The sequence below is a fragment of the Malurus melanocephalus genome, unplaced genomic scaffold (genome assembly GCF_030028575.1).
Source record: "Malurus melanocephalus ecotype Western Australia unplaced genomic scaffold, MMel_1.1 scaffold_135, whole genome shotgun sequence".
NCBI classification, from domain to species: Eukaryota; Metazoa; Chordata; class Aves; order Passeriformes; family Maluridae; genus Malurus; species Malurus melanocephalus.
The window spans coordinates 201,000-228,795 of NW_026623367.1; the positions used below are offsets into that span (position 1 = coordinate 201,000).

The following is a 27,796-nucleotide window of genomic DNA, read 5'->3' on the forward strand; positions in this document are numbered from 1 at the left end:
CACTTAGGCCATCCTCAAGCCCCAAGTCATCAGCATCACTACCAGTTGTTCTATATTTCAACAAAAGTCTTTCTCAAACTGCCCTAAGTSGTTACTTCTTTCACATTTTACAGAAATAGTGAAATATTTCTATAAAATTTGAAACAAGAAGTAATGCAACACTCCAAGTTATACACCTTATTATGAGGATTTCTTTATTCTCATCAGACTTGAATTTTTTTGCCTTGCATTTGCTCCACGGACTTTGGTAACTTCAAATCCCCCACTGCAGATCTGCCCCTTCTTGTATTTGTGTTGTTGATTTTTTTCTAAATATTTTCCACCTGCTCTTGCTGAACTTTACTTTTTCATATTTTATCACCATTACTATTTTATCACCATTACTTTACAGAGGTCTYCTATATCTTAATCCAGTTTAAAGAAGTCCTTTCACCTTCTCTCCCTTCCCACCTTGAGATCATCTGTGAAATTAATTAAGCTTTGCATTTCTTTGTCCAAGTCACTCCAGAAAATGCTGAATAATACTGAACCCAGGGTAGTGAGAAACTCTGCTCAGCTCATTCTTTCATCTTGAGGGTAAACYCCAGTTCAGTATCCTGTAACTGTGGTTTTCAAGTTTATAGCGTTTCCCTCTGTAATTCCATCTAAGTTAAAACTTTACTAAAATAATAATGTAGAACTTATCATGTGTCTATCATTGAAGCTTAATCTATACCAAGAAAAAAATTATCCTGATCCACTCCTTCATGAGGAAAAAAGCCCTTGGCAAATCTGAGTTTTTTAAAGAATGAACCTGAGATCCCTGGGATCCTCTCTGCCATCTCTTTGTTTTTCCAAGRTGAGCACTATGAATGGGATACACCTTCAAGGCTGAAGAGTATTCCTAAATTCCCATTTTTATTCATGGRGATCTGGTCAACAGAGACCAGGGAAGTCAGGGAGGCCTCCAGCCCTTTTAAAAGCGGACATTTACATTTGGAGCTTTATTGGTTCCACTGACTTTACACAAGTGATTTTTCTTTCTTGGCTCTCTGTGAGTTTAGAATCTCGGTTTATATGGCAAGAGCTAAATGTGGGTATTTCAATCTGTGAGATGTTTTTCGTTTCTTAGTTTCTGGTTTTKCTATAATTGAGGAACATCAGTGATTCCCTTTGATTTTTCCAGTGTCACTGTTGTTGCCTGAAATTGGTTGTGCTTCACCTTAAGAATTCCAGGACAAATTTCATCACACCAAGGTGCTTTGAGAATATATTTATTTRATTACTCTCCAATCCTTCATTTTATTTCTTATCCTAGCCAGAATTTCTACTACTTCCTTAATTAAAATTAGYATCTAGTAATAAGGAAGAAAAAGGAATTAAATGTTTTAGCTTTCCCCATGTCACTCATCATCAGCTCACATTCTTGAAAGAGAGGCAGATCAACATCTCCCTTGTTGTCTTCCTTCCTTCTAATCTATTTCCATTGATGTCTGCACAGTTATCCTCCACATCCTTATTCTCAACTATTTCTTTCTTGCTGGAATTGGAGACCATCCTCTCAAGCTCTTTCATAGTTRTTCTATATCCAAATGTGATTCCCAGCTCATTCCAAAGGCTTAGTGGATGCTAACCCATCCTGCTRCTTCCACAGGACATTTTGCCACATTTCTATCCGTCCTTACACTCCAAATGATTCTATTTATTCCAAATTGTTGTTCCAAAAGGGATGAGGTGTCAGGATGCACCTGAACTTCCTGATGTGAGGGTTTTAGGGCAGATTTCCACAGTTGTTTCCGCATCCTTCTCTTCCTTTTTTATTCTTACCTGAGCATTTTCAAGAGATCTCTCCAGTTCARCTCTTCAGTCTTATTGTAACTCTGGGCTAGGTCTGAAGACATCCTTAAAATGTTAATTAAAACACTGTAGTTTTTTCCCTTAGCTTTTTTTCTGACCTGTTGTCTCAATTTTCTAGGCTGGGTTKTACTGAAAAAGTTACAGTTTTTGACCATCCATGCAGTTTCCCCATTCCTGCTGTCTGTTCTTCATTAATCTTTAAACCAGTTAGCAAATGTGCTCAAAATTTAGACCAAAAAAATGCAAGACCTTTTTTGTCTATGATACAAATCAGCATCTTCCTTCTGTGAGACATCAATAACCAGACATGGACAGATATTTGTGAACATCAGGGCCATTTATTTTGGTGGTGAAGAGCTGCTTGTCATGRAAACCTTTGCTTCTCTGTTTCTCAGCCCTTCCTGCTCTGTTCAAAGAAGAGTTAAGAGATGAGGAGGCCCAGGAGGGTGCAGCAGTCACCCTGCGCTGTGAGCTGACCAMACCTGCCCCAGTGGAGTGGAAAAAGGGACACACAGCCCTCAGACCTAGCGAGAAATACAAAATGAGGCAGAAGGACATCACTGCAGAGCTGGTGATCCACAGCCTGACCGAGAGCGATGCTGGCTGTTACACCTGTGTGTGTGGGGACCAGCAGTCCACAGCTTCCTTGGCAGTGCATGGTAATGCCCAGCTCCAGCTGGATGTCATCATTATGGTCTGAATTGTTTTTGTCACCACGGTTGTTTTTATCTGTGCCCAGCTCCTCTGAGTCTGACCTCGCGTGGCGCAACCGCGAGGATGAATTTTGTGTTTTAAGGGTAAAACCTTCCCCCAGTTCCATGCACAAAATGGTTTTAGGACCTGATTTCTAAAGCAGATGTGAAGCCAAGCCTGAAGACACATCCCCTCCTTCCCTTGCCCCTCCCAAGCCCTCACCAGCAGGCTGTGTTTGCTGCTCCCTTTAACCCTGTCCCCATTGCATCCTCAGTGCTGCCTGCAGGCATCCGGGAGAGCCTCAAGGACCAGGAGGTGACCGAGGGTCAGGCGGCCACTCTGCGCTGTGAGCTGAGCAAAGCTGCCCCCGTGCACTGGAGGAAGGGCAGCGCTYTGCTCACAGCCAGTGACAAGTACAAGATGAGGCAGGAGGGCACGGTGACAAAGCTGCTGATCCAGGATGTGGAACTGAGAGATGCTGGACAATACACGTGTGTGTGTGGAGAGCAGGAGACAACGGCAGCCTTGATAGTGCATGGTAAAAATAATGTATATATATATATCTGTATTATTGCGGATTTCTCTGCCAGCTCATTGATATTGGTTGTCTGCTCACCTGTGGCTGAGTTGTTTTGTTAAAGCTGTAAACTCTCTGTAAGATCTGGTTGAATCCAGGCTTTTCTCCTTCTCTCTGTTGGTTTGTCCAATGTCCCAGAGGAAAGCCCCCTGTATTCACCCTAAAGTGTTCTCTGCTGCTGCACCACCCCATCCCTCCCATCCCCCGTGTGCTCTGTGTCATTTTTAATGTCCATAATGTCCATTTTGTGACCTTCAGCCCTGCCAGCCCTTTTCAAAGAAGACCTGAAGGACCTGCAAGCCACAGAGAGCCAAACRGCCACKCTGYGCTGCGAGCTGAGCAAGGCTGCAGCYGTGGTGTGGAAGAAAGGGAACAAAACACTCAGGGCAAGTGAAAAATACATCATGAGGCAGGAGAGTGCCCTGGCTGAGCTGGAAATCCGTGACCTGGAGCTGCAGGATGCAGGAGATTACACCTGTGTGTGCGGGGACCAGCGCAGCACRGCCTCGCTGACAGTGAAGGGTAAATGCAGATGAACGTGCATTTTCTGTTTCTTTGGAGCATCCTCTCCGTGTGTGACATGTTCACCTCTCACMTTTTTCCTGGGAGTTCATTTGTGTCCAGTTCCTGTCCAGCTGTTTAGTTTTGCTCTGGTGTTGCTGAAAAGGTATCTGAGGACAGCACTGTCTCTCCATGCAGGGTTGTAGTTTAAGGGAATTGCACCCAGGAAATGCTCAGATTAGACCAGCTGAGATGTTCTGTCCCTGGCATAAATCCTTCAAATTCCACCTTGAATCCATCCAWCCTCTTGCACTTTGGCCTGTCAGCTCAGCCCTTCTTGTCTTGCTGCTGGATTCGTTTTTCCAGATCATCGTAGCGATAACCTCAACCTCAAMCCCCCCTGATTTGGCCAGATTTGARCTTCAGCTGAGAATTCACGATGCTGATTATTTAGTTTAAGTACACTTTTTGTTGGCTTTCCATTCCCAGCCCTGCCAGTACTTTTCAAGGAAGAGCTGAAGAATGMAGAAGCCCAAGAAGGAGCATCAGTCACTCTGAGTTGTGAATTAACCAAAGAAGCTCCAGTGCAGTGGAAAAAAGGGCCCAAAGTGCTCAAAGCAAGTGGCAAATATCAAATGAGACAGTCTGGCACCACTGCAGAGCTGCTCATCCATGACCTAGAAGTAAAAGATGCTGGAGATTACACCTGTGTGTGTGGTGACCAGAAGACAACAGCAACCTTAACAGTTCATGGTAAAAAGACCTTACTGAAATTGCTAAATAGCTCTCGAGATAGACACCATTCTGAAATTCAGGGTTTTTTCTGTGGGTCAGTAGCTTGTCTCTGTTTTTATCCATTCCTCTTCCTTCATTCTATTTATAACTTATTTTGTCCTGAGAAGGAGTTGCTCGTGGTGAATTTTTGGATTGTTATTAATATGTCCTTTAAAAGTAGAAAGCAAGAAGTTTCTTTCTGTGCAAGTCCCCTCTTCTTGGATATTTACATTTTCCAGCTCCAACCCTGTGGTTCACTTCAGTCCATCACAGTTTTCTCCAAAACACACAGCTTTGGTGTGTTCTTTAGGAACTGGAAAAGGAGAAGTGAGGACTGGGGAGCAGAAGGAGGAGGAGATTCTCTGCTGGGCCACCTGGCCAATGATTCCTCTGAGTGTTCCAGATCCTTTAAACAAGTCAGACATKCAGAGTGAGATGAGAGTTACCATTCCAGAGCTTCTTACCCTAACCCGGGCTTGAGGGATGTGGGATCAACACCTCTGTGTGGGGATCAGGAATACCCTGACAGTTGGGGATTAAAAGGAAACCCAAAACCACACAGGAGTTGTGCTCTTCTTTATCCTGTCAGCTCCCAGTAAACCAATCCRTGAATAAATCCTTATGTTAATAACCTCATTACCTCATTTCTGCTTTCCTCTTATTGAGGACTATCMWTTTWAWKGRRKWAMMWTTYYYMGSYTTKRRGRAMYTKSWTKGRWYSWRRWYCMRKTKKKKYCCCTYCMRRWTTTTYCMAAAAMCTAAGATCTGGCATGGACTTCTCCTGAGGCTTTTGGGGTGCATTCTTTGCATTCTGTACCCCTTTACCCCTTTATTTTGTGAGCAAATGTTAATAATTGSTTTTCTGCAGGTTCTTCTGTCTTTGGGTTGTGATTTCCAAAATGCTTCCCATTAGTAAGAATCAGAAATGCTTATTGGATGTTATAACCCTTCAAACTTCAATTTTTTTCTTCAAATTTCTTCAAAAACTTCAAATTCAAATTCAATSAGTTTTATTTTGCAATCTGACTGTTTTCATGTAGGTGGGGCTGTAATAGTTCAATAAAAACAAACCAGAAAATAACAACAGCAACCTCAAAAAATTTTATTTGTGTGGGTAAAACAGTTTTGTATCCAGCAGAGTTGTTTGTGAGAGCTGTTGCTCTGAGGTCTGGATCTTTCTGTTTTGCACTTTATGAATAACAACAGACACCCAGGGACTGAGCCCTCAGGGTGAGTGAAATCACATCACACTCAAAAAAAGATGTTTTTGGAGTTTCTGAACTCTGTTATGGCTGAGAATATCTATAACAGGCTGAGAAAAAAAAAGGCATGAGGGGAAAAAAATAATGTAAAGAAGGAAATTAGGGTTTTAATTCCATTTTTCTGGTGTTCCTTTGTCCATGTTGCATCCTCCAGCTCTGCCACCGCTCTTTAAGGAGGAGCTGCAGGACAAGGAGGCAGAAGAAGGTGGAGAAGTCTCCCTGCTCTGTGAGCTCTCCAAGGCTGCTCCAGTGGAGTGGTGGAAGGACCAGAGGATCCTCAAAGCGAGTGGGAAATACAAAATGAGGCAGGAAGGGGCCAAGGCAGAGCTGGTGATCCATGGAATAGCTGAGGAGGATGCAGGAGCCTACACCTGTGTGTGTGGAGAGCACCAGACTACGGCTGTCTTGACAGTCCAGGGTAAAGCCCTCCTGACCTCCTGTTTCCTCTGGAAACCTCTGTCCTCTGCTCTAAGCTGTTCAATTTTCCACCTCTGTCTGTTCATCCTTATTAACTGAACTTCCTTTAATTTGAAAATTTTCCCTGCCCCTCCTCAMCTGCAGGCTGGAAAACCCCTGTCTGCATTTCTCTGCACCATCCTTTGGTTTTTTCCTTTCCTTTAAACACAAACCTGCTATCCTTCCATCTTTCCCTTTTGCCATTCCTTTCATACCATGTAACCCCATCATTCTTTGGTCTTTCCTTTCCTGAATTTATTCTCTAAACAACAAAACCTGTTTATTCTTTGACATTGCTTCTGGAATTCTCAATATCAACCATTTTATTATAGGGAACAAGGAGTATCCAGAATAAGGCTCTGTTAGTTATGATTTCCTCTGCACTAAGTTATGTTTATTCTGGGCTTTGTGCCCATAACTTCTGTTCTAACACACAAAGATAGATTTCCATTAGGAGAATTACTTTCTAAGGAACGAATAAATGCTTTCTGTGACCTCCTTTTGGTCTTGCTTTGTTGGAAGAATAATTCGCTGGGCAGACAAGCCCTTTAATGCTGCTGAAATGGAAAATGTTCCAAATCAAGGCTGAACCTGTTYTCTAGCCTGGATATTTTAACTTAGTCTCACTGCTCTGGACACTAATWTTGAGATCTGAGATATCCAACTGTGTTAAACTGGTGGATTATCTCATTATCCCATCTAGCTACTGAATGGAGTTACGTGAAGGTCACCACATTTATTTCAAAGATGCAATTTGCAATGGGTACAAGAATTATGTTWAGTGGGGAAAATGTGTTCTGACACAAGAACCCAGGCTGAAATTCAGCATCTGGAGATTTGCTTTGGGAGTCAAGAAGGATCTGTGATCTCTGGATTCACTTCTTCAAGGATATCTCAAGGAAGAAGAGTGAGGATGAGTAGGGAGCTGTGTSAACAGACAGAGAACAGCGGGGCAGCTCTGTGAGTAGGAAAAGAGTGCAAAGCCATGAAGTTTGTGAAGGACACAAACCCAGGTGAATTAAGCAGCTCACAGCTGGTGTTCTTACTTTTCCTGAGGAGGAAAGCAGGTGTCAGTTTGTGGAGGACAGTACAGTTTTGCTGTAGAAAACCATTGTAAACCCAAAAGGATTAGGAGCTCCATCCCCGCCAGAATGTTTTCATTTCTCTTCCCTCTCTTTGTGGCTGATGCTCACCTTTCCTTGACCACTTGCCTCTGTCACAACCTCCAGAACTTTCCCCTGTCACTCCCTCACCCCTCCCAGGAGACACCCTTGGTTTGTAACACATTTTACCTGCATCCTTCAGCCGTGCCTCCATTTTTCCAAGAAGAAATGACCAGCCAGGAGGGGGTGGAAGGAGGAACGGCCACTTGGCGCTGTGAGCTGAGCAAGGCCCCTGCCTGTGTCCAGTGGAAGAAGGACCAGCAYGTCCTCACCTCGGGCCCCAAGCACAGCATGAGGCAGGAGGGACGTGTGGTGGAGCTGGTGGTGCATGACCTGGAGCTGGRTGACAGTGGGGATTATTCCTGTGTGTGTGGAGACAAGAGCAGCACGGCCGCCCTGACAGTGCACGGTAACGTAATCCTCGGGGTGAGCGCCCTCCAAACCTTCCCACGTCTCTGTTGTCATGGTCTGTTCCCATCCCTCTCTGTTTGTTTGGGCTTCTGTGTTCCTTTGGACTCCCTGTGCTTCCTCCTTTTGTTGGAATTGGGAAAAACGTTCCCTGTTGGTGTTTGTTCCCCTCAGCTGTGCTGGTTCATCTCACTTCCCTTGCCCTGATGCAGTGTCCAGGGAAGCTGGGGGACATTTTCCATTGTGTCCCACTGGCCTGGATCAGGGCTTGGCATTGCCCCATGAAGCCACTCCCCCAGGAACCTCGCCGAGCTGCTTTTTAAGGAAAATTCACCCTCTCTGTGGTAACTCCTTTCAGCACTGCCTCCAGARTTCAAGAGAGAGCTGAAGGATGTGGAAGCTGTGGAGAATGGCACGGCTGCTCTGCAGTGTGAGCTGACAAAACCTGCYGAGGTGCAGTGGAAGAAAGGGCAGGACGTGCTCAAAGAGAGCAGCAAACATGAAATGAGGCAGGACGGGGCTGTTGCCAAGCTGATYATCCATGAGCTGCAGGAGGAGGATGCTGGAGTTTACAGCTGCGTGTGTGGAGATCAGCAGACAGCTGCCACGCTGACAGTCAAGGGTAAAAAACAACACAAAAAGGGGAAAAGGTTCTCATGTTTTCTGAAAATAATACCAGTTGGGGTTTAGTGTTGCCAAAGGAAAAGGTTGTAAATCCCAAGGTGTGCAGCATAACCTGGTCTGTACAGCTCTGGGAGGGACCAGGAAATGGGAATTGTAGAACAGAACTAAATGCTTTTTTTCAGTGTGTTTCTGTCAGGATAATTGTAATCTCTCCTGCAAGTGGCCTGTCTTAAGCGGGAATCTGAACTCTTAAAATTCCCTGCCTTAAAAGGGAGCATGAACTCTTGCAACTCTTTGTCTTAGGAGGGAATCTGAACTCTTAAAGTCTCCTGCTGATCTTCAGAACATCTCTGCAGTGATCAGGGCAGCACACTGGCTACTTTTACAGTAGGAAACTATAATTCCATTTTTAGATCATAGATTAGATTAAGATTCTATATATATTTCATGGCGAATTTAACTCCTTGAAATCCACTTCTTGCTCTGCAGATATTCCTTTTACTTCTTTGGGGAARTAACCTTGCAGTCTGAATCTAGAGCTGAGGTTCAGAGGTTCAGAGATATCTGAAAAAAAAATAATCTCTTTTGGTGCTTTCATTTTCCCTCTCCTTCCATTTTCCCCAGCCCCAGCTGCAGCAGACAAATCACATTTCTATTTTATAGTCCTACCAGCCCTTTTTAAACGAGAGCTTCAGGACACCGAGGCAGAGGAAGGCGGCACAGTGACACTGAGATGTGAGCTCACCAAACCCAAGGCTCCAGTGGAGTGGAGGAAAGGGGATGTCACCCTCTACCCTGGTCTGAAATACGAGATGAGGCAGCAGGGCTGTGCTGCTGAACTGGTCATTTGTGACCTGGAAGTGGACGATTCRGGGATTTACACCTGCGACTGCGGACAGCAGCGGACAGCGGCCGTGGTGGCCGTGCATGGTAGGCAGGGTGGTGACCCTGGGCTCCACAGGGCTGCAGTGAAAGGAGCTTCTCCTGGGGTTCTCTGTAGCCATCGATCTGTTTGGCTGCTGGTGCATGCCTCAATCAATGTTCTTCTTGGCCATGTCTTGTGGGCAAGGTAGAAAGGTTCTCCTTGCAGTGTCTGGAGTGATTARTGAGCGTCAAAGCAATTAAATCACAGAATCRTAGAATAGTTGGGGTTGGAAAGGACCKTAAAGATAATSCATTTCCATCCATGCCATGGACAGGGACRCTTTCCACTAGACCAGGCTCTTCAGAGCCCAAACCAACCTGGCCCTGAAGGTTGTCATTATGTCAAAATACGGTGAACCTCCTGCCCTGAGTGCAGGGAGTGTGGCTGAATATGGGAATGGTGTAAGGGATGCCTAATTGGATGTAATGCCTGCTTGGGATAGTAAGGGATGCACCAATTAGGGGATAAGGGATTTCTGTGACATGTGARTGCATTGTAAGGTTTCTGGAAGCTTTGAACTTCAGGTGCAAATACTGACTGCAGACAGCTCAAATTCACACCTGTTTTCCTCCACTCCTTCTGCCATCCACAGCAAGGCCTTGCCTGAAATATGGGTTTCCCCTCCCATTTATCACTTCACTGTGATCTCTTACCAAGAGATAAATGCTAGCTTGATCTTTTATATGTTGATAGAAGCTTTASTTGGGGAAAATACTCTTTCTTTAATATTGCAAACTCACAGACCTCTCTTAAGGGACAAAGATTTTGTGTGGGAGGCCATGATCTGATGGTCTTTGCCTAAAGCATCCAAAGTTGGCATGGAAACTCTTCTATAGGGAWGTCTGACTCCTTCAGACCCCAAACCAGGCTTTTCTGCCTGATCTCTTTCATACCASATCTTTCCTAACTTCACCTGCACTCAGCTTCTGGTTCCCTCAGTAGTTCAAGAAAGATTCTGCCAAGACAGGTTTGCAGCTCAAGATTATGGAATCATTAGGATAAACCACATCTGAGGCATGATGATAGGACTGGGTCCTTCTTGGACTAAAACACCCTTGAAATGATTTCCTCTCAAATTTTACAGCACTGCCCGTCACATTTAAGCAACCTTTACAAAATAAAGAATTTGAGGAAGGAAGCACAGCCACGTTCTGCTGTGAGCTGTCGAAACCGMGTGCTGCAGTGGAATGGAGGAAAGGAGGAGTGGGGCTGCAGCCCGATCAGAAATACGAGATGAGGCAGAGGGGATGCCTGGTAGAGCTCCTGATCCACAATCTCAAATTAGAAGATACAGGAGAATACAGCTGTGACACAGGGGAGCAGGAAACCAGGGCAGCTCTGAGCGTGAAAGGTACGTGGTGTGAGCTGACTCCTAAAGGAACACATTTCTCCAACAGGCAAAACATCCTGCTCAGTATGAATACTTTAATTACATTATTCTTTTGCTCTATATATCAGATGAAAAGGAAAAGTCTTTTCCTTTTCATCTGATATATATTAGGATTTTTTTTTTTTTTAAATGAGATTGGAAGAGGATGATGCTTTGTTCTTCCAGTGCTGTGTTTGAGTTTTGGATTCTAACAGGAAATACCTTTAAGCTTTGTGCCTGAGGAGAAATTAAAGAAAGAGCAATGATCTAACGTAACATCTGGAACTTTCACGTGACATGTTGTTTAAATAATTAAAAAGAATATTTTCTTTCAAATCCTRTAAGAAGACAGACAAATACCTCCCTGGCCTCTCAAGGCTGCCCATGGAGTTTTGAAGTTCTTTGCTCTTGTGATCATTGTGGGATCAACTGGGGGATAAAATCATTCCATGAATTCACTGCTGGGAAGGATCTGAGTCAAGGAACAAAGGAAATTAATGTTATGAGTTCCARTGGATACTTCTGATGCAGGAAGATCTCCAAGTGGCTCCAGGAAAATTAGAAAATATGGATCCTTCCTAGGAATATCGCAGTGAAAAGCAGAGTATCTTGTTCTCCAAGTGTCRGTCTAACTGTCTTAACCAGGACTTCACTCAGGATTCAATAAAAGCTCCTGTTGCTTCCTTTTTTTTGTTTCTTTTAGCTCTGCCAGTTCTTTTCCAAAAGCAGCTCAAAGATGAGGAGGCAGAAGAAGGAGCTGCAGTGAAATTCCAGTGTGAGCTGACAAAGGAGAACGCGGCAGTGGAGTGGAGGAAAGGCACCGTGGAGCTCTTCCCCTGTGCCAAATATGAAATTAAACTGAGTGGTCGCACAGCTGAGCTTGTGATTCACAATGTAGAGCCAGAGGATGCCTCTGATTACACTTGTGACACAGGAGACCAGCAGAGCACTGCAATCCTCAGAGTGAATGGTTAGCATYGCTCCCAGCTGGGATGGAGGAGGAGAGGCACTGGTGAAACTGTGGGAATGGTATAATTTATCCCAGAAATTAAGATAATGAAGATAAAAGGTGCCCAATCATAAAGGAGAGTGCAGGGAAGTGGATCTGGAGGGACAGGGTTCCTACCCCTTCCTCTGATGTGATAAAAGCAAGAAATTCTGCGTCGTGGGGGTTTTGAAATATTAACACAACTCTTTTTGGTGTTTTGCAATTTTGCTGGCTCACCTGAATCAATAGCAAATTACATATAATTTAAAAGAGCATTTTGAGGTTGCTATTTTAACCTTCCTGTGAAGATCCCGAGAATGTTGTGCTTAACCAAATCAGTAATAATGTCTGTGATTGATCACAGAATCACAGAATGGGTTGCTGGCCCAACCCCTCTGCTCATGAAGGGCCATCCCAGCACTATCTGTGAAACATCTGTGGTTGTCTCAAACAGCTGGGTGAATTTGTGGCTTTGATCTAAGCCATAACCATCCAAACTCCACCTTTTGGCTGAATCTGACCCAAAAAGCATCCACAGGGTCAATTTGGGGTGCAAGAGCCCTGTGATTGCTTTACCTGTCTCACAGCAGTGTTTACACTGGAACCACAAGCGTTGAAATTCCTGTTTTCCCAACTGCTTACACACCCCCCTTGGATACTCCCTTTGTGTTTCCATCAGTGACAAGCTGTTGGCTGAGCTGTTCCATTCTCTGCTTGTATAAATGTCCATTTGTGCATCATCTGGAAGGACTCAGCAATGATGATCCAGGTCTTGAAAAGATAGCTGAGAAATCAGAAATTGGTTTAGAGCTTTACATCATTGAGGTGCTGAAAATCAGGAGTATTTGTGTAAAAATGAACAGATTTGCTCTGGTTTAAACAGAAAGTGTCAGGTTTTGCTTACTCAAAATCTTAGTGTGTTGGAGCTTCCCAGATCCAGAGTAGATCCATAAAAGGTGTGATGTGGATGTCTTGGACTTTATGGGATATAAAGATATTTGGGGAGCTTTCTGATGCTCTGGATATACACAATGTGAGTCTGTTTGTAGGGGGGAAAAAGTGGTTTTGTTATTGTATCACCACTTAATGCAAAATTGTTCTGCATCACCAGCGCTGGGCAGACCTGGCATCCGAGCAARCAGCTCATGCATTATTTATTTATTCCTCATTTCACAGCCATCAAACCCCAGCTGAAGCAGCAGCTGAGGAATGAGGAAGCAGAAGTGGGAGGAACAGCCAGGCTGCGCTGTGAGATTTCCATCAGCAAGGCAGCAGTGGAGTGGAGGAAGGATGGAGTGCTCCTGCGCTCCAGCTCCAAGTATGAGATGTGGCAGGACGGGACCCTCCGGGAGCTCCGCGTTCACCACCTGGAGCCTGGYGATGCTGGAGAATATTCCTGCAAGGCTGGAGACCAGACCAGCTCTGCCAAGCTCACCGTGAAAGGCAAGACCTGTGTGCTGGGACCACATTTACACTTTAGGAAACTAAGATTTCACAGGAAGGGTATTGATGCCTCAGGATTCCAGATTCTCTATTTTCTTGTCTCTGAAACCCTGTAATTCTTTAATGGGTAACTCCAGACTCCACAGACAGTGCTGAGCTCCTGCTCTCCCATTTTTACACAAAACCATTCCTCTGCAGCCCTAAACTCAAGGACACCTCACTATGCCAGGCCCCAAGAGATGGAAACAACAGAGAATTGGGGGAGCCAGCTTGGAGTCAATGACTGCATTGGCTGAGCTGGAATTGGAGGATTCAGCCCCAATGTGCAAATGGACAAAACTGAGAAAGGGTGAAAAACTCGTGAGCCATTGTCCATTGTGGGTGCAGCCCCTGGGTGGGCTGGGACTGCCCTGAATGCACCAGAAGGCCCTGCAATAAATAGAACTGCTTTTTATTCTCTGAATTCTGTCCAACCTCTGGTTTAGCTAAGCTCGATAAGGTATYAGAATCATAAAAACTCTTATGGTCAGTGGATGCACTGAAGCCAAGATTAACTTGGTAGACAGAAGGGGATGAGGCAGCTGTAACCTGTGACTCATGGTTTGGAATATTTGCTTGACATGAGATGCAGGGGAGTGAACAGATGGTCCAGCCCCAGCCTGCAGTCACACGGCAGCTGCATCTGGCCTTGAAATCACTGCAGAGCTGAGGCTGCACCGGTGCTGTGGAACAAACACCCGCAGCATCTCCACAGGCTACTCCACGTTGTGATCCCCTGCATATCTCACCCTGCTGCACCATTTGTTGTGCAGATGGTGACCTTGGCTGTGGGAATATCCACTGGGCTTGCTCAGAGGGACACTGGGCTGCTTTTTAATGGTTGGACTCAATGATTTTGGAGGTCTTKTCCAAYATTRGTGCTTTTATRATTCCTTTTGTATTCCCCAGCGGATTTGGGGTATATACAGCTTCTGCCTGCTGGGGGTTGTCTGTGTGCAGGTTCCCAGCTGGCACAGAAGCAGGACTTRGGCAAACTGCAGTGCAGAACCCCTRTGCTCACATTAATCCARTGAGTCCTGCTGGCAGGACAAAGCCAGCCAGAGCCTCAGCCAGTCTGGAGCATCAGCATGGAGTAAATGCAATTCTGTTSACAGAAATAGAATAGAGAGGATCAGGCTTTGATGTGATCCTGTGAAGATGTCTAAGTGCAAATGGAACAAATTAAAAAATYGTGATTTTGGCATCTGGCATTCATGCCTTGTTCACCCAATTAGAGTATCAAGCATAATTAAAAAAATTAATATGCAGTGTGTYTCTGAGCAAGGACAAGTGGTAAAGCCACTGTCCAAAAGTCATTTGTGCTGCTGCCAAGTACTCTGAAAGCAGAGCTTTAAATGTGATTTGAGARGCTGTGCTGTCCGTAGTCTTGGTGGTCCTTGAAGGACAAGGGGCTGAGCAACCTGGCCCTGCTTTGAACAGTGGCTGGAGCAGGTGACTTCCAAAAATCCACTGCAGCCTGTGTTATTYACAGTTCCATGATTTGATCCATATTTTCCCTTTCCTTTCCCACTTCTGCCTCCTCGCAGAGCCTGACGTGACCATTGTGAGTGGCCTCAGGGACATGGTGGTGTCCGAAGGGGACGATGTCACCTTTCGGTGCCAGGTTTCCCACGAGAACGCCAGGGATGTCGAGTGGAAGCTGCAGGATGTGGGTCTGCAGAACAACGAAATGAAYGAGATCTCAGTGGAAAAAGGGAAGATCCACACCCTGACCCTAAGGAAGGTGACTGAGCAGGACATTGGCACCGTCACTTTCCGAGTGGGACCCTACACGTCAACGGCAGAGCTCACAGTGAAAGGTGAGGGTTCAGTATGGGGTGGAACGGGATCAGTGGGAACAGGGGAGGTTTTCCTTATGCTGACAGTAAATTTAAAACCAAAATTCACCCCTTGTTGKCTCCTGTCTTTGGGGTGCTTGTGCTCCAAAGCATCTGTGACTGCAATCCCCACAGATGGGCAGGGGATGTGTCCCCTGGGCCCTGAGGCTCCCTGATTCCTGAAAATTCCTGAAATTACTGCCTTGGCTTCACTGCTTCGATGGATAGACCTGGAATTTTCACTGCTTCCATTCCCCCTTTTAGAACCTCAGGATGATTTGGAGGAACATTTAAAGGTCATGTGGTCCAATCCCTCTGCATTGAGCAGGGACACCTTCAGCCAGATCAGCTTGCTCAGATCTGTTTTTCTATTTCTTTCATTCTCTGAACATTATTTTGATGTAACTTTCCATCCAACATACTTTTCCTTCCCTCTTAGAATCTTCTTTTAATCCCTCAGTAAATAACTGAGTATTTTTTAAATGCTCAACCATTTGGCTGTAATTTCAATGCCACGGGAAATGAGAYGAAGGTGCCTGGAAAACAAAGAAAGCAAAGAAAACAAAACAAAGAAGGCAAAGCAAACAAATCCTTTGCTTTGTTTGGAATTTCAGTGCCACCTCCAGTCTTTCAGGAGAAATTGCAGAGCATGGAAGTGCAGGAGGAGGACACAGCKATCCTCTGCTGCCAGCTCTCCCAGYCCAGTSCTGAGGTGAAATGGGAAAAGGGCCCTCAGGTGATCACCCCAARCTCCAAGTATGAGATTAGGCAGAAGGGAACAGTCCTTAGTTTAAAGATTATTCACTTAAAACCAGAAGCCCCTGGCAAATACATCTGTGCTACTGGAAATGAGCAAACTAGAGCCACTTTGACTGTTAAAGGCAGGTTGTGTTGGGGTTTTTTCAAGATGAGGAACTCTCTTCTCTCTTAGTTTGACTCTGCCAAGAGGATTCAGTCTCCTGTCCTTGACTTCAAATGTACTGAGCTGTCAAAAAGCAGCTGAGTCCTTTTGATTTCAGAAGTCCTGGGGTGCCCTGAGCAAGAAAAAATGCAGGGACCCAGGTGCTGTAATTGCTTCCACGATGTGAGACAATCTCACAATCTCAGAGTCTATGGCCTCTGGCCACTCAGAAAATCAGGGCTGGAGCTAAAATTAAATTAGGACTATTTTGGATGCTTAAGCATCCCTTGAGCTGTAGTTGTCCTGGAAAAATGGTGATCCAGGTGAAATTATTCAAACTTGGACACTCAATCCCAGCTAACAAGCAAGGCACCTAAACAATCCTGGTGCCAAAGGTCTTTAAAATAGGTATAATGTGCCAATGTATCTGKTTTTTTTTCCAATCTAATCTGATACAAATACAACATTAAGGTGACTTTCTGAGATACATGATTAGGAAAAACAAAAATGAGCCAGGATATTGTTAAATTCCACCTTTTGAAATATCCCTGAGGGCTCCCCTATGAAGGGCACACACCTGCCTGCTCTTGGACTGACTCCTCAACTCAAGGATACCAGAATATTGGTACTGAAAGCAGGTCCTTTAATGGTGTTTGCCCATTTTTGCCTCTCTGTGTGGTCACAGCCACTCCAGCAYTCCCTGAAAAAAAATCCAAACCCAAGAAATTGAGGAAGCCTCTGCARTCACACTGTAAATACCAATTTCAACAATTGACTGAATATATACATATGTATTAAAAAATACCAGCAAGTGTGGAGCCACCGAGGTACTTCCAGTGAAGCACCTGGATTCGAGGAGTTAATCTTCTACATGTGGCGCTTCAGAAATCCATTCATCAAAACTCCACCTTGACCCATTGATGATGACATCAATGGAGAGACTTCCAGGGTTCATTTCTGTGCTGRGTCCAGTTTTCAAATAAGGAATATCATATTAGGAAGTTTCTGCATGCACTCTCCCAAGTACACAAGAACTTGGATGTCAGGAGTAGACTTTTGAATTGAGCTTTTTAAAGTTTTTGAGTGACTTTGGAGATACACACTCTGAGGGTCAAGACCCTGTATCCATTCCTGTATCCCATATCCTCACATTCCTGTGTGAGAAGGATCATAATCCTAGAGATGCTCGTGAATGTAGAGTCCAGTGACTCTTCAGGAGTGCTCAAAGCTCCTGGAAATCCGGCACTTGCTGTCATTCCTTGCTTTCCTTTTAAACTAATTTGGGAATTGAGCTTGAACTAAATTTGGGACAGCACCGGAGTTCCATCAAACACAAGGCTTAGGTACGSAGTGAGTAATATCAACATGATGTTTACTTTCTGATTTCTCTTGGTTTAGCCTCTCCAGTCACCTTCACACAGCCACTCCAGAGCCAACAAGCTGAAGAAGGTGGCACTGTCACTCTGAGGTGTGAAATCTCCAGATCCAACRGTTCTGTGCAGTGGAAGAGGGCGGGGACGGTTCTGCGCCCCGGTGACAAATACGAGATGCGTCAGGCGGGGTCGGTGGCRGAGCTGACCATTCACAACCTGAGCGAGGCCGACGCTGGGGASTACACCTGTGACACAGGGGACCAGCAAACCACGGCAGCAGTGCACCTCAGAGGTGGGGCTTTGCATGGGGAAGAGCTGGGCAGAGCTTGGTACCATGGCAGGGGCACGGGATTGAGTAATTGGATAGCTAAACATTGTCCCATGCTCGAGGAGAATCACGGGGATCTCAGAGATATGGGCAGTTTCACAGGGATAAGAACTGGGTCAGTGACCTCTAGAAATGGGTCCCTTTAGTCACTGATTCTGTGGTTTAATGATTAATTTCCACCCATGGAAATCTGTTTATTGTTTTTTCACAGCTTACAGATGGTGGTTACACACATTAAATATCTTTATACACACAACATCCTTTTTACATTGCTATTTATATGTGCATACTATAATAGTATAATACATGTGTTGTGCACATGTGCATAAAACTTGCATCTGTAAGACTGTAACACATTGCTACATGCCTGTGTACCTACATTTCCATGAATTTAGAATCACAGAACCACAGAATGGTTTGGGTTGGAAAGAACCTTCCAGATAATCTACTCTCAACCCCCTGGCATGGGCAGGGACACCTTCCACTATCCCAGGGTGCTCCAAGCCCCATGTCCAACCTGGCTTTGGACACTTCCAGGGATCCAGGRGCAGMCACAGCTTCTCTGGTCACCCTGTGCCAGGGCRTCCCCACCCTCACAGGGAGGAATTCCTTCCTAATGTCTAAGGTAATCCTGGCCTCTTTCAGTTTGAAAACATTCCCCCTTTTTTCTGTCACTATCTTCTCCCACAAAAATCCCTCTTCCTYCTCTTTATAAGCCCCCAAAAGCCTTCTCTTCCAGGCTGAGCAYCCCCAGGTTCAGTATTTAGGGCTTCAAATAACAGTATCACAGTCCAGTCAAGAAAGAGCATAACAAAATGTTTAACCCAGGAAACATYACTTGAAAATAGATCTCCAACTCTGTTGCCCTTTCCATAAAGAGCCAGCAGCAGCCACCATCGTGGAGAGGCTGAAGGATGTCACCACCTACGAAGGACAAGACGCGGTGTTCGAGTGCCGCCTGTCCCGGGAGACAGCTCAGGATGCCCAGTGGTTCCTGGGGGATGTTCCCCTGCAATCCAACGAAATGAACGAGATCAGGGTCCAAGGGACCCGGCACAGCCTGATCCTCAGGAAGGTGACTCTGGAAGACTGTGGGTCCGTCAGTTTCAAAGTGGGGCAGCATTCRTCAGCAGCACAGCTGAAGGTCCAAGGTGAGCAGCCTCATGCAGAGAGGGGYGGAGGAGGTACTGATGGCACTGCTCTGACTCATGCAGAGGTGTACTGAGGATTAGGGAAATGTTAGGAGCTTCTGTTAATCTAATTTAGCATTTTAGAGAGGTACAGCCGAGCCAGTCGTTTCAGTCAGTTTTATTGTACGTGGAGTGAAGATTAATATTAACATCCTTTGATGTTGTTTGATAAAGTAATTAATATTACCATCCTTTGATGTTATTTGGTATAATAATTAATATTAACACCCTTTGAAGACCCTCCAACTAAGCAGCTAATCATATGTCAGAATCAATGCTGAAGAATCTCAGGAATATGGTCTGAGTTAATCTCCTACTTAGGATGCTTTTAGATCACATTTATTAAAAAAAGTGTGAAAACTCGGAAAAACCTTTTTGTCAAGTGATGTAGAATGATTTTTGAGAGATGGCCTATACTTTATGCTGTTCGTTCCTCCTCCATCCGGTTCCAAATGTAACTGCAGCCACCCAGCCCTTCCCCGGGGTGATGCTGGGTGAGGCTGTCACAGCAGCRTCGGTCCCCTCTCCCCACAGCTGCCTCGGTCACCTTTGTGAAGGAGCTGCACAACCTGGAGCTGCAGGAGGGTGGCACCGCTCAGCTGTCCTGCGAGCTGTCCCAGCCCGATGTCCCCGTGGAGTGGAAGAAGGGCTCGTCCGTGATCCGCTCCAGCCACAAGTGCAGCATCCATCAGGAGGGGACCGTGCACACGCTGCTCATCCGCGACCTGAGCCGCGCCGATGCCGGCGAGTACAGCTGCCACACGGCCGCTGGCAGCACCACGGCCACACTCGAGGTTAAAGGTATGGTTTTCTCTCTGCCCGGCAGCGCTGAGAGGAGGGAACATCGATTTGTAGAGCTCTCTACTACAAGAAAGATAATGATTAGTGGAGAAAGTGCAGCAGAATCCACCGAATTTTTCAAGGGGCCGTAGCACATGGAGTACGTGGACAAAATGTGTTGTGACAGGACAAGGGGCAATGGTTTTGAACCAAAAGAGGGACAATTTAGATCAGATGTAAGAAAGATGTTTTTTTTTGCAGTGAGGATGGTAAAATAATTGGCACAGCATGGCCAGAGAAGCTCTGGCTGCCCCTGGATCCCTGGCAGTGCCCAAGGCCAGGTTGGACAGGGCTTGGAGCACCCTGGGATAGTGGAAGGTGTCCCTGCCCAGGGCAAGGGATGGMATAAGGTGATGGTACCCTCTAATTTAAACAATTCTGGGGTCTAAGTGTAAGCAGAGGCAAGGGCAGCTGTGTTTGTGAACTGGGAAAGGGAGACCTCATTGCTGTCTGCAGCTTCTTAATGCAGATCTGCAGAGCAGGGATRCACAAAGCTTGCTTGGAGTGCTCAGAAAACAGATGAGAGGCAAAAAATGCAAGACGCAGTGAAAGACATTCAGATTAGAAAAAAATCCATCCTTTCACAGCGAAGGAGTGGTCAGACATTGGAACTGAGACCCGGAAGAGTGGAGGAATCTCCATTCATGGAGGACTTCCAAAAGTTATTTCAAGTCTTATTTATTCTGTTATTGATTCCTGGCTGCATGATCGGAAACCTCCAATTATAACCCTGAATTTATATATYCTATATATATTCTAATATTCTAATATAGTCCACATATATTATTATATTGTATCATATATATGTATTATAGATATAATTCTATTTTGTATTTATTATTCTATTATTAGTTTATATATTCTGTATATTCTATGTATTCCAGTGTTCTCATATGTTCTAGACATTGTAATATTATATCCTAACATATATATATATACACAATATGTACAATTATATATAATTGTATATATAATATACATATATATATAATATACGTATATATTATATATATAATATAATATACGTATACATATATATATAATATAATATACGTATATATATTTTTTTATTTTATATGTATTTGTATGTCCTTGGAGTGCTTTTATCCTGTTCTGCAATTTTATTTCAAGGATGGACAGCTATCTGGCCTTCAGTAATAACTGCTGAAATTAGCTGGGAATTCTTTGTGAAAAGAAGTCTGGGATAGAGGGAAAGAAATGTAGCTCACACAGAAATCAGTTTTTTTCTGCTGATTAATTCCTCTTCCTTCTCTGTCTAGCTTTGACCAAGGAATCCCTGGAAACTCTCCTTAGGGAAATGCAACCAGAGCTGTCTGTGAACTCCATGAACGGCTCTGCCCATATTTTAAAAATAAAGCATTGCTCCATTTTCTATTTCTGCCTCACCCATTTTTCTCCTCTTTGCACCTTCCCAGGGCTGCCCACACTGTTCAAGCAGTGGCTGAAGAACGAGGAGGTGGAGGAAGGGCGCACGGCCGTGCTGCGCTGCGAGCTCACGCAGCCCCACGCGCGCGTGGAGTGGAGGAAAGGGGACACGGTGCTGCAGCCCGGTGACAAGTACGAGTTCCGCCAGGAGGGCACRCGAGTGGAGCTCCTCATCTACGAGGCTGAGGCTCAGGATGCTGGAGATTACACCTGTGACTCGGGGGATCAGCAAACCACAGCCTCGCTGCAGGTCAAAGGTAGGACAGGGCTTGTTTGGGGGCACGGAAGTCCTGGCTCTGTCTGTCCTTCACAGAGGGATCTCAGAATCATTCAGGCCAGGCTGGATGGGGCTCTGAGCCTCCTGCTCTGGTGGAAGCTTCCCTGCTCATGGCAGAGGGTCCTAACTRGGTGATCTTCAAGGTCCCTCCCACCCAAACCAATCTGGGATTTAGGTTGGAAAAGGTCTTTGAGATCACTGAGTCCAATCATTAACACAGCAATGCCAAGCCCRCCACTAAGCCATGTCCCCAAGTGCCACATCCACATGGAAATTTTATCAYTGAATTGTCACTGATATTCTGTATCTGTGAAATTAAACTGAGGTATTTCACCGCACCTGGAACAAGCCTGTTTTAAACTGAGCCTTTGTATCTCTTATACAGCAGCCATGAATTGTGGCTTTTAGCCTTTCTCTAGTGGCTGTGGTTTTGGATTTTCTACTTTTATTTGTTTTATACTAAGAATTCCATGGTTTGGGATTTTACAGTTTTATTCACTTTGTACTAAGAATTCCATGCTTTGGGATTTTACAATTTCATTCACTTTGTGTTAAGAATTCTATGGTTTTGGATTTTACAGTGTTGTTCATTTTGTGCTGAGAATTCTATGTCTTTTAGATTAGGCTATACATTTAGATTGTGGGTTTAGTCACCATGACCAACCCCTGCTCAGCGCAGGTGGTTTCAGAGATTAAATACCCAAAGTCTCATGTTCCAGCTGAGGGAATTGGGKTTTTTTAACCTGGAGAGAAGGAGGCTTGGGGGAGATGTTACCACTCTCTGAAACTGCCTCACAGAAGGAGGTAGCCAGGCAGAGGTTGGTTTATCCTCACAAGTAACAAACAAGAGGAAATGGCTCAAGTTGCACCCCTGGAGGTTTAGATAGGATATTAGGAAAAAATTCTTCACTGAAAGAGGGTTCAAGCGTTACACAGACTGCCCAAGGAAGCAGTGGAGTCCCCATCCTTGGAGATATTCCAAAGATGTGTAGATGTGGCACTTGGGGACGTGGTTTAGTGGTGGATTTGGCTGTGCTAGATTAAGGGTTGGACTTGATGATCTCAAAGGTCTTTTCCAGCCCATGGGATTCAGCCTCTCAGTGCTGGGATTGGTATTGCTGTGTTTTCACTGAGAGTGATGGGTATGGCCATGTGCAGAGCTTCAGGGGCCCCGTTACCTCTGGTAGCCCTTTATGGAGCAGCACTGGACACCTTCAATATCAGCAGCTGATCCCGTGAGTGTCTGGCTGTGGCCAGCAGGCAAACTGTGGTTCAGAGAGAAGGGAGCAGCCCAGCTGCACAAGTGACAAGCAGCTCCTCAGCCCTGGGCGCTGTCACTGATGCAGTTGCTTCTCCACCACAGTACTGCCAGTGCTGTTTAACAAAGAGCTGAGAAACGTAGAGACTGAAGAAGGGGGAACGGCCRTCTTGCACTGTGAGATCTCCAGGCCGGACGCTCCCGTTGAGTGGAGGAAAGGAGGGCTGGTCATCCAGCCCAGTGACAAGTACGAGGTGAAGCTGAAGGGCAGCGTAGCTGAGCTGATCATCCATGGTGTAGAGCCTGATGACTGTGGGGATTACACCTGCAGCACTGGATACGAGATCACCACGGGCTCTGTGTATGTGCAAGGTAAGGTKGTGAAATCTGGTGGAATTGCTCCGCTTTTGCTGCCTGGATTTCTTACTCCAAAATCTTTGACAGTAGCTGGCCAAACAGCAGAAAGTCCATTTATTTCCTGATTCCAGTGAAGATATAAATACTCATCTCCAGGCTGAGGTGGGACCAGTATTTTTAAGTTAAACTAGTTCTAAGTGTTTGCCATACTGTGTAACAGAGCAGATGGTGGTACTGCTGGAAAACTTGGAGCAGTGGTCATAAAAAATACTGAAATTCTTGTTATAACTGATTTTTAGCTTCTATAATTGCTGATATTCTTCCTACTCCTTTAAAACTCCCAAGTGAACATTTAAATCTTTAAGTACCTCTCTGCYTCCTGCTTCATACAGCATCATCAGGTGGTTACAACACAGGGGAGCCAGGCATGACCTGAGCATGGAGTGGAGTTTCCTCCCAGTGAAATGATGTTTGCAGATGCACACGCTGCTCTTGCAAGCAACTGCAGGGATGGAAGGTGGTTTCTAAACTCCCTTCAAGAAGATTTTAGCTGTTTTTCCTCAGAAAAGCACTACAGCTTTAATTCCCCTGGATGCCTTGCATTCGGGCTGGGGTCGGTTCTGCAGGGAGCGACTTGCACGTGTCTGTTTTTGTTTTCCTTTGGCACCTTCTCTTGCTCTGTCATGCAGAAGAAGCAGCAGTGATAGTGTCTGGTTTAAGGAGCACAGATGTGTTTGTGGGCGAGTCAGCCACATTCACCTGCGAGCTCTCACACCCGGGCGTGAAGAACGTGCAGTGGTGGCTCGATGGGACCCCCCTCCACAACAACCTGGTGACCGAAATCTCTGAGCAGGACGGCAGGATCCACACTTTAACCCTAAATGACGTGGCGTGCCACGACTCGGGCACTGTCACCTTCAGAGCTGGGTCGCTTATATCTTCAGCTAAATTATTAGTCAAAGGTATTTCCCTGTCAGAAAGAAACACGTGGCCACCTGTGGACTTGCTCTGTGCTGGTGCTTCTGCCCTTCAGGCTACCCTTACCAAATCCCTTCATGGTTCTTCTGTGCCCTGCAAGTCACCCACTCTCACCCCAGAAGTCTTCCAGGTACAACCACACTGAATTTTGCCGTGGTTCAGGTGAGGGAGGGTTGCAGGGTCTGAGGTGCTGCTTTCACCTGATGTCAAAGAAGACATGARCATAAACATCTGTAGTAGCACCTGCGTTTTTTAACCTCACTTCATCTTTTTTTTAATAATGCCACAAAATCTTATGGACATGATAATTCACAGAATTGCCACCGTGCTGCTCCACAGCTGGTTTTGAGCTCAGCACATTGTCAGGACAGGACTTTGAGCTGTTCTTGGAAACCAAAGGATGTGTGGCATTCCAGTAACAGACACAAAACACGCCTCATTTTTCAAAGCTCATCCCTCCTCTGGTAAAGCTTTCTGGCGTGTTAAATAATAGTTTTCTCATTTGGTAAGGGTAGCCAAAAGCTGCAAATAACACTGAGCTCCAGACTTGATAAAGCAAGCTCCTTCCCACCCAGTCCTTTTACAGCCTTGGGGAAAATCTGTTATTTTTCAGACAATATTAATGGTTATACCTTACTTAGAAAATGGATATATACAGAGATTGTAAAGTGTTAAAAGGTCTTTATTCAAATCTGCTCCCTGCTATAACTGGGTGATAACAGGAATTCCACAACATGGAATTGTAGTCAGTGGTTGATGTCTCCTTCTCTGCATAATGACTCCCTTGTATATTCAGAAAATTTGGTCTTCTGCAAAGATAAAATGTGAAATCACTTCTTCATGACATAGATTGATGCAGTGACAACACACTGTGCAATCCCTGCAAGTCCTGTGTGTGTTTGCATCAATTTCCAAAGACAAGCTGGTTCTGAGCTCTCCAGGCAAAGAATTCCAGTGAGCCTAAAACATAAATGGAAAATAAATGCATTATTATGTGTTCTACTCAGTGAAATAAAGGGTTCCTGAGAAATTCCCATTTCATGGAATCACAGCATGACTCATTTTGGAAGAAGTCTCTGGAGATCATCCAGTCYAACCCCACRTGTATGTGGATATTTTGTGCTGCCATGAAGCTGAGATTGGTTCATTACAAACCTGAATCACAGTAGCAGTAGTTTATAACTGGATTCAGATAACCCCGGTTACACGGTGATTTCACGGAAAGTGAAACACTGTAAAATTCCAACCATCGTTGTATTAACAGGAAATTTTGTACACTTTATTTTGTCCAGACATTTAAAATTAGATCCATCTCTGAACTGTATTTTAGTCTRTCAGCTATCCATGGCTTGCCCTTCAAAACAAGGTGACTTTCCATTCCATATGCCTCATTCTCCTGGYTTAAGGCATGTTCATGATTGGATATGCTCTGTAGCTAAGATCTCAGCTTTTCACGCTGGCCCTTCACAGAATTATTGCCCTACAACTGCGTTCATCACATGGCCTGAGGTGATGGTTCAGGGATGGCTGGGGGAGGATGGGGAAGGGTGAAGGAGCTGCCACCGTTTTCTGGCCCCTTTGGGCAGGTGAGAATTGCAGGTCCTGGAGCACACGTTGGCTCCTACATCCCGAAGAGCTCCTGCACAGGTGAACAGAGCCACCAAGGTCCTTTCCCTGGCCAAGAGCAAGGGGACAAGGGGACAGAGGAACCAGGACAGCTCCCTTCTCCAAGCCCATGGATGATATTTGCTGTGAGAAACACATTTCTCCATCTCATGGGAGGGGATGGTGTTGTGCTCCCCAGCTGCACAGACACCTGCTCRTTTCTTTGGTCACCAAAACATCTCCGAGATCTTCCATCAAGACCTCCTCTCCACAAACACACCTGAAGTGGCAGAGGGAGCCTTAGGGAATAGGATCAAGACTCATTATATGATTCTCCATATGTTTGCAGAGCTGTCTTTGCTCTTCAGGGTCTGCCAGAGGCATCCCAAACCCTCAGCCTGCTGTTTGAAGGGGACCTTCCAGGCAGATGTCCTGTGTCAGTTATTTCAGCTGGCTTGGGATCGGAACAACTCTTTGAAGGATAAGGACATATCAGAAAACCATAGAATGTCCTGAGCTGGAAGGGTTCCTCAAGGATCACCATGTCCAACTCCTGATGCTCTCTCAGMTTTCTCTGTCATCTTTTTATGTCCCTTTGTAGCCCTATCAGGTTTGGTTTTTTTTGGAAGTTGATGTAATCCTGCTGAGGATGATGTTTCAGAGAGACTTCAATGAGATTTTTCCTTTTCACCTGCATATTCCATTGTACATGCACGGTCCAGTCTGACATCTCAGGAGGGATTCCTTGGCTGCTTTGGAARTATTTTAGGTCAGATATATCTGCTGTGCCCTACAGAGGCAGATCTTGGTTTTCAAAAGTGCTTAAAAGCAGCCTCATGGGTCTCACCCACCTTCAGAGGAGCTGCATATCCAGCTGCTCTCAGCATTTTATGGGCTCTCAATCTGAGATGTCAAGGGTTTATGGTCTCTTGGTGATCTCTAGATAAAAAGCTGTAAAGGAAATTGTATTGTTTTTCCCCAAACAGTGTGTCTGCTGGAGAGGAACACAAAACAATATTAATCTGCTCATCAAAAAAAGTGCCCTTTTTTGTCACAGTTGCCCTGGGTCTTTGCTTCTCATACTGCCTGTGACTTTTGACAGCCAAGACCAACCCAGGACAGGAATGTTTGAGGACTGTGTTTCTGATGAATAATTTGGTCACACATCCAGTAGATGTTGTGGTGTTTTCCTATGGCTCTGTGAGGTTGAGGGTTACATTTCTCTGCATCACACTTGTGCTCCACATTTGGGAAGCAGAAGTGTTTCACATCCAGTGCTTCCCAGCCTAGAAGATCTTGGAAACACTGGGATAAAACCTAAGCCTGGAGGGAATCCCAGCAGCTGCTTTGCCCAGCAGTCCCCAGTCAGGACTGTTCCAGCACGAGCCTTAATTCTTGGTGGCCCATTTCCCAGTGTGGTGGTCATGCCCTAACGCACCGGTTTGGCTTCCATCCTGCTTGATGCTGGCACAGGCACAGACTAAACTGCTAACCCCATCCTGCCTGGCTTGCACCATCACTCTGCTCACTCCCCACGGGCTCTGTGCTTGGCAAAACCCTCCGAGCGGGGATTTCCAYGGGGATCCGCTAACGCATGTCCTTCCTGACGTGTTGGTTAACAGATCCCACCATTGAAGTGGTCAGTCCCATGCAGGACATAACTGTTGACGAAGATGGCCCCGCAGAGTTCATTTGCCAATATTCTAGGCCAGTGCACGCCATCTGGAAGAAAAATGATCAGGAAATTCATGCAGATGGGCAGCGAGTGATTATCGATCAGGACTGGAATGTGAGCATGCTAAAAATTAACCCCACGGTCCCAGAAGACACTGGCATCTATTCTTGTGAAGCTGAAGGCACTAAAGTGATGGCTACACTTGATGTCCAAGGTGAGGTCTTCCAGCCAGAGAGGAAGACTACCATGAGTTCCAAATAAAAGAGGTAGAAAAACCACAGCAAGGCTTTGCAGTGAGGGACACGTCAGAGACCTGCTCTTGATGTTTACTCCACACTGATAATGAGGGTGAAAAGAGTAGGGAGGTAATAGGAATTGGTTATGAACCTGCAGCATCAGCTTAGTTCCAACACTCACTCATTGCACCATTTATCCATCCCACCTCTTGTGCAATGAACTGGAATATCTCTGAGATGGGACACGTTCTGCTGAGTTGTAAAATCACAGGTGTAGTGTTGGTCCAAAGGAAAAACATGCATATTTTTTGCTTTTTAAACAGCATGCCTTAAAACCAGTGACTAAAGGATGGTGTGGAATTCAATTTGATTTTCAGCTGAGCTAAGGCAGCTTGGTAATTTAYTTGTGTCAAATAGTGATGCCTCAGGAATTACC

The 27,796-nt window shown here is 45.3% G+C and overlaps 1 protein-coding gene across 1 annotated transcript in view; it reads left to right on the forward strand.

Moving 5' to 3' along the window:
• Positions 1-27,796, forward strand: part of OBSCN (obscurin, cytoskeletal calmodulin and titin-interacting RhoGEF) — a 159,905-nt gene that overhangs the window by 63,183 nt on the left and 68,926 nt on the right. Inside the window, exons 40-58 of the mRNA XM_057370883.1 lie at positions 2,232-2,495; positions 2,804-3,067; positions 3,365-3,628; positions 4,097-4,360; positions 5,798-6,061; positions 7,405-7,671; positions 8,029-8,292; positions 8,958-9,224; positions 10,304-10,570; positions 11,292-11,558; positions 12,753-13,019; positions 14,606-14,878; positions 17,196-17,462; positions 18,377-18,649; positions 19,223-19,489; positions 20,965-21,231; positions 22,615-22,881; positions 23,556-23,828; positions 27,072-27,338. Coding sequence (XP_057226866.1) covers positions 2,232-2,495; positions 2,804-3,067; positions 3,365-3,628; positions 4,097-4,360; positions 5,798-6,061; positions 7,405-7,671; positions 8,029-8,292; positions 8,958-9,224; positions 10,304-10,570; positions 11,292-11,558; positions 12,753-13,019; positions 14,606-14,878; positions 17,196-17,462; positions 18,377-18,649; positions 19,223-19,489; positions 20,965-21,231; positions 22,615-22,881; positions 23,556-23,828; positions 27,072-27,338 — 5,073 coding nt within the window. The remainder of the gene's footprint in view (positions 1-2,231; positions 2,496-2,803; positions 3,068-3,364; positions 3,629-4,096; positions 4,361-5,797; positions 6,062-7,404; positions 7,672-8,028; positions 8,293-8,957; positions 9,225-10,303; positions 10,571-11,291; positions 11,559-12,752; positions 13,020-14,605; positions 14,879-17,195; positions 17,463-18,376; positions 18,650-19,222; positions 19,490-20,964; positions 21,232-22,614; positions 22,882-23,555; positions 23,829-27,071; positions 27,339-27,796) is intronic.